The 8203-nt window shown below is 45.9% G+C and overlaps 2 protein-coding genes across 3 annotated transcripts in view; one reads left to right on the top strand and one right to left on the bottom strand.

Moving 5' to 3' along the window:
* Positions 1–4953, bottom strand: part of heatr1 (HEAT repeat containing 1) — a 19820-nt gene extending 14867 nt beyond the window's left edge. For both annotated transcript variants that reach the window (XM_019874506.1, XM_019874505.1), the window contains exons 1-16: positions 4877–4953; positions 4409–4564; positions 4112–4328; positions 3716–3857; positions 3521–3622; positions 3050–3190; positions 2752–2963; positions 2509–2639; positions 2353–2425; positions 2156–2257; positions 1934–2051; positions 1627–1734; positions 1447–1545; positions 705–793; positions 363–574; positions 167–288 (exon numbers count right to left, since the gene is read on the bottom strand). In XM_019874506.1, the coding sequence (XP_019730065.1) occupies positions 167–288; positions 363–574; positions 705–793; positions 1447–1545; positions 1627–1734; positions 1934–2051; positions 2156–2257; positions 2353–2425; positions 2509–2639; positions 2752–2963; positions 3050–3190; positions 3521–3622; positions 3716–3857; positions 4112–4328; positions 4409–4550 (2010 nt within the window). In that variant the 5' untranslated portion in view covers positions 4551–4564; positions 4877–4953. The remainder of the gene's footprint in view (positions 1–166; positions 289–362; positions 575–704; positions 794–1446; positions 1546–1626; positions 1735–1933; positions 2052–2155; positions 2258–2352; positions 2426–2508; positions 2640–2751; positions 2964–3049; positions 3191–3520; positions 3623–3715; positions 3858–4111; positions 4329–4408; positions 4565–4876) is intronic.
* Positions 4954–5294: 341 nt separating this feature from the next.
* Positions 5295–8203, top strand: part of LOC109518531 (SUN domain-containing protein 1-like) — a 9647-nt gene continuing 6738 nt past the window's right edge. The window contains exons 1-7 of the mRNA XM_019874414.1: positions 5295–5417; positions 5750–5891; positions 6705–6857; positions 7007–7203; positions 7303–7329; positions 7464–7709; positions 7848–7973. Of these exons, the coding sequence (XP_019729973.1) occupies positions 6754–6857; positions 7007–7203; positions 7303–7329; positions 7464–7709; positions 7848–7973 (700 nt within the window). The 5' untranslated portion in view covers positions 5295–5417; positions 5750–5891; positions 6705–6753. The remainder of the gene's footprint in view (positions 5418–5749; positions 5892–6704; positions 6858–7006; positions 7204–7302; positions 7330–7463; positions 7710–7847; positions 7974–8203) is intronic.

Below are 8203 nucleotides of genomic sequence, written 5' to 3'. Positions count from 1 at the left end.
CGGAGGAGTAAAGCGGCAGCAAAGTTAGTTCTGCTGCTATGAGCAGAAAGTGAATGGAAATGGTAAGCTCATGCCCTTGCTTGAGGGGGAAGGGGAGCCGATGCACTTTGAGATGTTCATTTTGGAATAAGCCTGTAACATGGCAAAAACAAGTAAAACAACTTACGGCGTTACGCTTGTCCAATTGCTCCATGTTGGCGAGGTTCTTCTTCAACGTGGAGACTAGACGCTGGTTGGCCAAACCGACCTTGTTGGCTTGAGAGCTCCGCTTCATCACTTCGTCCAGTTCTGTGTGGGCAGAAGAAACAGTTTCAGCTACAAAGCGGAGATCAGGAAAACCTCGGGGAGGTTCTGGCTGCAACCTTCCGCCCAGGTGATGGTGAGCGGATGCCGGGCGAGGATGTCGCAGCGGGCGACGCAGCGGGCGAGGCGGAGCTGAGCGGAGCCTGGACGAGCGGTAGTGACCACCAGGAAGGGCAGCAGGCCCCAGAAAATCTTCTCCACCTGCTCGGCACTCCCCTTTCCGAGCCGGGAATCAGTCAGTAAACGCATCGCTTCTGTTAAAACTGGCAGCCTGGTGGAGAAAATAAATAAATCCATCGCCACAGGAAACAAAAGGGAGGCGGTTAGTTTTCAGTTAATTTCGATACAGTTTTTAAAGTTGGAAAAATACAAACTAATAAAAAAAAAGAGCAAGTTCTGACCAGCTGTCAGCCTCGGGTTGATCGATTCTTTGGAGGAGGGACAGCAAATTGGACACGACAGCCTCGGCGTCCAAAACGTCAAATAACATCTGGAAAACAACAACAAAACTTGATACACTTATATCATAATTAATTCCCTCACAAAATCAAATTTTATTTGACGAAATAAATCCTGATATAATTGATCATGCCTAATTTCTTCCTCTTCCTTTGGTGCTGGTCTCCAAAACAATCATGCTGCAGGCCGTACCGAAAGGCCGAACAAAAGATATTTTATTGATCATTAGAGTCAAAGCGTTCATCTGGTCGTGTGTGTGTGTGTGTGTGTGTGTGTGTGGGGGGGGGGGGAATTGAAGCCTATATAGCCTTTAAAAGTGCTTTGCCACCTGGAGATCAAGCACTCAGCAGAAAGATAAAGCTTTGGAGTTTTTGGAAAGAAAAAAGATGACGTCCGAGATGGGACCAGCTCATTGAAGAGAAACAAGTGGAGAGCTTCAATTACAGTTTTTCATTCAGTTGGTGGGTTGTACTTTTTTAATCTTTATGTATTTTCATTCCGGTCCTTAAAATTATTTCTTGAAGTGAAAACTGGTCCAAGGTGCAATCAATGAATGAATGAACAAACAAACAAACAAACAAATAAATAAATAAAGATAAATAAATAAAAATAAATAAATAAAAATAAAGTTATATCCCATTGTTTTATGCTGGTAATGAAACTACTCTCAGAAATCTCCCTGACCTCCAAGGTTTGAAGAGCCCCACTGACGACCTCCAGCATGTCATCCTTCAAGCGCTCCAAGACGGCGTCTTTCAGGAAGTCCTGGTCCAAACTCTGAAGCTGCGGGTAGGAAACAAAAGTCAGAACGTAGCCAGGCAGCATCAGAAAAATGTGAAAAAGCCGCAAGGTCTCCGGCCACACCTGCCCGGATGCAACGAGGCTCCTCAGGTGCTCCAGAGCCGAGACTCGTAGCGACGGCTGCGGGTGCTTCAGGCTGAGCAGCAGCGACGTGTCCGAGTCGCCCACAATCTGATTCCCACAAATAAATAAAAACATTTTTAAGTACTTCTTCATTCGATAATAAAAATTACATGTCTTTAGGTACGTGTCAAATATCGCAATGTTATTGATATCGCTAGAGTCATCATCCATTTTCCCAATATCATGAAGCACGAAATGTTAGTTAACGCTTTTAATTTAGTCCGTCTTGTCACCATAGTCACCACACCTGGAATTTTCCGCTGCTCATGGACAGAGAGAGGAAATGATGGAAGAGGCGTTTCTGCTCCAAGTTGCTGACGTCTTTCACGTGACCGGAGAGGACGCCGTCCAGAGCCTTGAAGTATCTGAGGCGCAACAACGGCAACCTTGAGCGCCTTGAGCTTCTTTTGGGGATGTGGGAGGAATCCGAAGTCACATTGTGGACGCGTCAGGTACCACGTGCACTCACTTGGACTCGAAAAGTCGCACTAGCGGCTGTAGACGCTGGTTGAGGGTGTCGATGTTGTCCTCGGTGAGCGCCGTCTGACTCAGGTAATCATCTAGCAGCCAACTGCGCAGCAAACAGATCCATAATTCTATTGAATGTGAAGCTGAACATGTACACATAATTCTGACTGGCTACCCTTAGACCAAAAAGATGTTTACCGAGCCATGTGTTCATCCAGGCCTTTGGTCAGGGGGACAGACTCCAGGAGCGACTCCAACACGTGGGTGTCATCTATCGAAAACACAAAAAGAGCACAGGAATGTTCAAAGCGCCAACCTTTGATTTTCAAGGCTTTGCTTGGGTTCCGTTTTCACCTGAGCTGCCAAAGGCGGCGTGGACCAGGTGAGGCAGCAGGTAGCGCAGCAGAGGGCTCACGTCGTGGGTGGCGGCCATGAGCTGAAGCGTGGATGCCAACGCAGGCATGGAACACACGTGGCTGCAGAATCTGAGCACATACACAAGTACTCGCACTCTGGACTTAACTCATTCATGACAATGACAAGAATCTGTTACATCAAGGTCATTAATGCTCCCTGGTTCACGTTGCTCCGTCCTACCTGGACCCGGCCGCGCCATCTTTCTGGCTCTGCAGCAGCACGATGAGGCAGCCCAGCCCTTCTTTGGTCAACACGGGCTCTTTGAGCATGGACTTGCTGATGCGCAGCGCCAGCGTGTTGATCAGACTGGCCTCCATCACCACTTTTACCGCCATTTGGCACACGATCATGTAGGTGGCCGCCTTGTAGTCAGCCAGATTTGACTTCAGACCCTGAAAGGCGGCAACGGGACAGAATGTCATCATATCCAATATCACGCTTCACATTATAAAAGTAATCAATGTTAATCGATTTGTACCTCCTGCACATAGGGGAGCAGTTTGGAAATGATGGTGTCTGACACTTTGTCAACGGCGTCCAGAGCTGACACGATGGTGGAGGCGTAGAAAGAGAAGACCACTCGCAGCTGGGAGAAACTTTGGGAATGTCCGGAAAAAGCCTGAAAGAAATCAACAAAATAATGATGAATGCCATTTGTATTTGTGCATTTTCTGCACTTCCAATTTGAAATAATGTCCCAATATTGACAAAAAAGGGGATTTTTTTTTTTAGCCCGAATCATTAACTGAAAAATAATACGACAGATTTATTGAGATAATCATTAGTTGCACATCTATGTATGACAAAACAAAATGATGACACAGTATTTGTGCTTGATAAGGATACTTTTCCATTATAATCCTTTCATTGCGAATACTTCCCATCCTGACCCATTCCCCTTAAATTTATTTGAGACGTTTGCATCCCAACATGTGTAACATGTGGCTACCTGAATGGACGTTGTGGCAATGTTGCAGATGAAGTCCATGAAGCCCAGGTCCGAGAAGCAGTGGGTGACCAGAGTCCCTTTGGCCAGTGGCACGCCTGGTTTCTAAACAACCAAACACGGACAAATTAAACATTTAGCAACCTGCCGACTAGCTGAATCGTGAGCTTTCGTTTGGGAGACATCATCACGTCTAACCTGCAGGGCCTGCAACCAATTCCAGCGGTGTGTGGCGTCCTTGATCTTGAGGAGCTGAACCACTCGGACAAACGTGTTGGTGTGGTGATAAGGCAGCGCGCAAGCCAGCAGGCTCTCAACGTTGTACAGATGAACATGGAAGCTGCGCACACATAAGAAGGGAGCTAACGATGGTGTCCCATTTCTTGTCAGTAAGAGAGTGAATAGGCTAGATAGATAACTCCCCAAGGTGCGTTTTAATATGTTGAATGTGAAAGTGTATTGAAATTACAAAAGAACATAAAAAACACATATATAATTATTTTATTTTATTTTTTTAATAGTCTCTCAATCAGGGGATTTTAACCTGTCACGGGATGGTAGGGGTTGAATTTGAACGATGAAGTAACGACGCACCGGTGTACCAGCCACTCGATGCACTTCTGTGCCGGCTTGAGGAGGAAGTATGGGGAGACGCGGGTGAGGAACAGAGAGATGTCGGCGTCTAGCTTCTTGTTGACATTTTTCGACTGGACGCTGCGCTCCAGCGTGAGCGATGCCCGGCTGAAGAGAGAGTCCTGGAACTCCTCAAAGGCCGGTTCGATCCCCAGGAGCTCTTCTAGGCCCGTACAGCCTGCATAAAGGCAAAGTTTGAAAGGTTACAGAGGATGAAAAAGGATGGAGAAGCTAAGGAGGTGGAGGAAAGAGACTCACCCAGAGCATAGAAGGTGCTTCTGTCGAGGGTCGCCGCCTCATTGGGGTCAAAAAGAAACGACGCAACCTCTTTCCGTGACAGTAAATTGGGGTCATTCTGAGGAAGCGCCAGCCGTTTCAGCTGGTAGGCTAAAGACGTCATGGTGGATTCTAAACCTGAAACATCAGTAGAATCAATATAAAATGAGAGGGTGCAGTGTGACCCATATTTTAGGCATTGAATCCAAAATATGCTTCTTGTTATGCTGTGTCCAAACAGCAAATGCAATCAGCAAATGGACGCAAAATACGAGTAAGGCTGCGTTCTAAAGATTCGTGGTCACGAAAATATTTAGAAGTGGGCTTGGCGAACATTTATCACAGATTAGTTTAGCGAATAAAACACGCATCAAACTACCACGAACAAGTCCTAAAAGAGTTTTATAATGTCCACATTTCAGTTTCTTTCATAAAAATTTATAGACAAACCTGTTTTTTTGTTTTCCTTTTGACACGTGCAAAAGCTGGAAAATGTTATGACCGCGTGCCGGATAGTTTCACTTCCGGGTGACATCCGGGTAAGTAATGACAAATCGTATCGCTCACATCCGCCTTCGTCTTGGGGAAGCGTTATCTTCAAATGTTGTCTTTTCTTTATATGATGAGAAAATGAATCAAAATTATGTTACAGAAAGTAAACTATCTATCTGATGAAAGTCACATTTTTTTTTATTTTGTGTTCTGTTCTTTTCTGCACCATTACGTCTCGTTGTACAGTACGCTTATTTTAGGCACTTATCATGTCATCCACACGGAGGCGCTAGTTTGACTTTGGCGCTTATAAAAATCACAAAGAAGAAGAGGTAGTAAGCTTTCGCCACATTTCTTTCGGTGAAATTTGGTAATTGACAGTGTTTCCAGTTTTCAAGAATTTAAATAGCTTAATAGATATTCTGACAGCCAGTTTTTATTGCGTTAGCGATCCGAAGTTTTCGCCTGAATCCCGACATTGGATCGTCCAGTTGGTCGGGTGTTTGTTTTCTCCTGTCTTCTTTTGTGTCCAGTAGTCATTTTACAGAGCTAACGACTAATGCTACCGGCTAACACAACTCCACTGCTCATATTTGGCGGGGCTAGGCGCACCACGTAATGTGATTGGTGTTTTTGTGACGTCACACACAAACTCCGATGTGATTGGCTGAAAGTTGACATTGCAATTTAAATACCTCAAAGCACGTGTGAAAGTGTCTTGTTTTTTTTCCTTTTTAAACAAAATTTAAAGTCGGTTTTATCGGAAAATTCTATGGCGTATAAACTACTCGCAAAAGTTACATTCAGTTTGTTTCTCCTTCTTCTACTCAGCTCTCAATAATTGGCTGCAAGTTTGCGGACTGCTGTCTAATCCAAGGAGGCTGACAGAAAGACTGAGTGACGTTTAGCACCACACCGGAGCTTATCTGCTGCAGGTGGACACAGTCAAACGGCAGCTTGCCAATAGCTGGCGGTAAGTCCTCTCGTAGAGCTTGGTCAGAGTTCAGGTTATCTGCGTGGGACGAAGGGGCGCGGCTTTAGCAGCGCACTGACCTGCGGCTCCGACGGGAAGTTGCTTTTGTTGTCCGTTGTGAGAAAGATGCGTGCGCTTGACGTCTGCCTGACAAGCAATGATCGTTGCTGACAAGGACGAAGATCTACAGAGCTGGGGCTGGATAGACCTGTGTGTGTGTATGCTCATGTTTATTGTGTTGTTGGTGGACTCGCTATGTAGGTCAGTGTGCCTGGGCCTTACGTTACTTAGGGTAGCTAATGATAAAGGTGCGACAAGTGATCTACTAAACGGTATTGTAATGGAGAGGTTATCTTCTATTTTCTTGTTCAACAGAACAGTCGCTAATTTTTTGTAAATCAGGTACATCTAACTCAGTTTTGTGCTTCATATAAAAAAAGACTAAGCATACAAGCTAGTAAAAACAGACCAAATGACTAGGCAGAAGACTCATGTGAAGAGAATCAAGAAATGTGTTTTTTTCAATACCTTATACATGTTTGAATATAATTGCTGAAGACATTTGCAAAAAAAAAAAAAAAAACGCCCAGAGACACACTTGGACCACAGTATGAATCACTCCTCCTCCACTGAAGAAGAACTGTCAAGCCGTGTGTTATTGATGTTGCTAAAGTGATGCCTAAAGCAATTGTGAGAGGAAAAAAAAAATCATAAATGGCATAATCTTTGACATGGTCTTCGAGCAGCAACAGCAACACAATCAGTTTTTTTATTTTGACAACTGTACTTGAAAAGTTTTCTCTGCTTCCTCAGCTCCAGTTACTGGTCCGCAGCGTCCGACTCGGACGGCGAGCCCGCCACCATGTCCAGGCGCAGTCTACGTCTGGGCAACGGCCTGCTGGACCACGGCCAGCCGCTCGGCAGCACCTCCCTCCACGTAGAGGGAAACGGCTGGAGAAACACGAGGTAGACATCACTTGCCGTTTATGCGCCTTGCCTTTTATCTTCTCCTTTTCACCTGTTTTGTCTTTCTACCCGCTCTTGGCATATCAGTACACATCACTGTACTCTTTACTCGTGAGTTTGTTTGGTCCTCACTTGTATTCTTCCCTCAGGATGTTGAAATCTCACCGTTCTCTGCAACACTCCGCATCCTGCTCAGAGTCGCTCCTCGCCCACACACCTCGTAAATCCTCAAACCAGTCGCTCCACAGCGACGCTTCCGATGCCTCTCTGCTCTCATCCTTGTTGAATGAATCCTCCCTCCACGAGGCCTCCATCCAGGAGAGCACAGTGATTGACAACTTCTGGGGTAAGAATCACCAAGGAATAAGCCTGAGAGCGTCGTTCTCATGTCCCTGCTATGACTCCTGACTGATGATGCGATGATCTCGCTTTGGTGGTACTCTAGTTTTGGACAAAGACCTTGATCCCAGAGGTTGGTGAAACCCTCAAATTTGACTTTGGCTGTTTCCGGATTCACTCTACCTAATTATTTAATGAGTTTTTGTATTGCTGTTTGAATGTGTAATACTGTATGCCAGCTGCTGTACATGGTTTGATGTTTTCTAGAGAGCACCATTATGGAGGAGCAGAGCAGCGTGGTGGCTAACAGCACTTTGATTGGCTCCGACGCCCGCTGTCCCAAACACCGGGTCCAGATGCCGACTCGGGTCTCCTGCAAAGATTGCGAGTGCGGCAGGAGAGAGTCCGGAACTTCAAATGTCTCATTTTCCTCCAAGTACACATCGTTGCAATCACCCACGTTGGACGCGTCCACCATATACTGCAGTGACCGAAGACGGCGGGCCAGAACAGGTGAGGATGGAATCCAACGATCTCCTCTACACTCCAATCCTCGTTCTTGTGTCTAATTGTGACATCACAGCTTCACTCTGAGGATTCCCCAACTGCGGGGGTGACAGTTCCCCGCTGAGGCGTGTGTGGTTCTTGCAGATGTGCTGCAGCTGTGGTTGGACTGGCTTCTGATTGGTGCGAGGAGGGCGGCGGCCAGTTGCCACTTTGCACTGGCGCGCGCATGGCAGATGTGTCAGGTTGACAAAAAACATGGGGGGTCTGCCTGTAAGCGTTTTTCCCCCCCTTCCCCCCACATCTGCAGGGTTGCCGATCTGGTTGTCTTTAGTGGATTTTGAATCACTCACTAACTTTTGAGGAACTAGTAGATTCAACTTCAGTGAGGATTCACCTTCTCTCCCAGTGTTGTTGTCACCACTTGCCTGTTGTGTTAAGAAAAAAAAAAAAAAAAAAAACTTTGGGACATAATAAACAGCCTGCACCAATTTGATTCAACT

Source organism: Hippocampus comes, unplaced genomic scaffold (assembly GCF_001891065.2).
Source record: "Hippocampus comes isolate QL1 unplaced genomic scaffold, H_comes_QL1_v1.1 scaffold279, whole genome shotgun sequence".
Taxonomy (NCBI): Eukaryota; Metazoa; Chordata; class Actinopteri; order Syngnathiformes; family Syngnathidae; genus Hippocampus; species Hippocampus comes.
The sequence above is the reverse complement of the archived record's forward strand: the minus strand, read 5'-3'. Positions and strand labels throughout refer to the sequence as shown.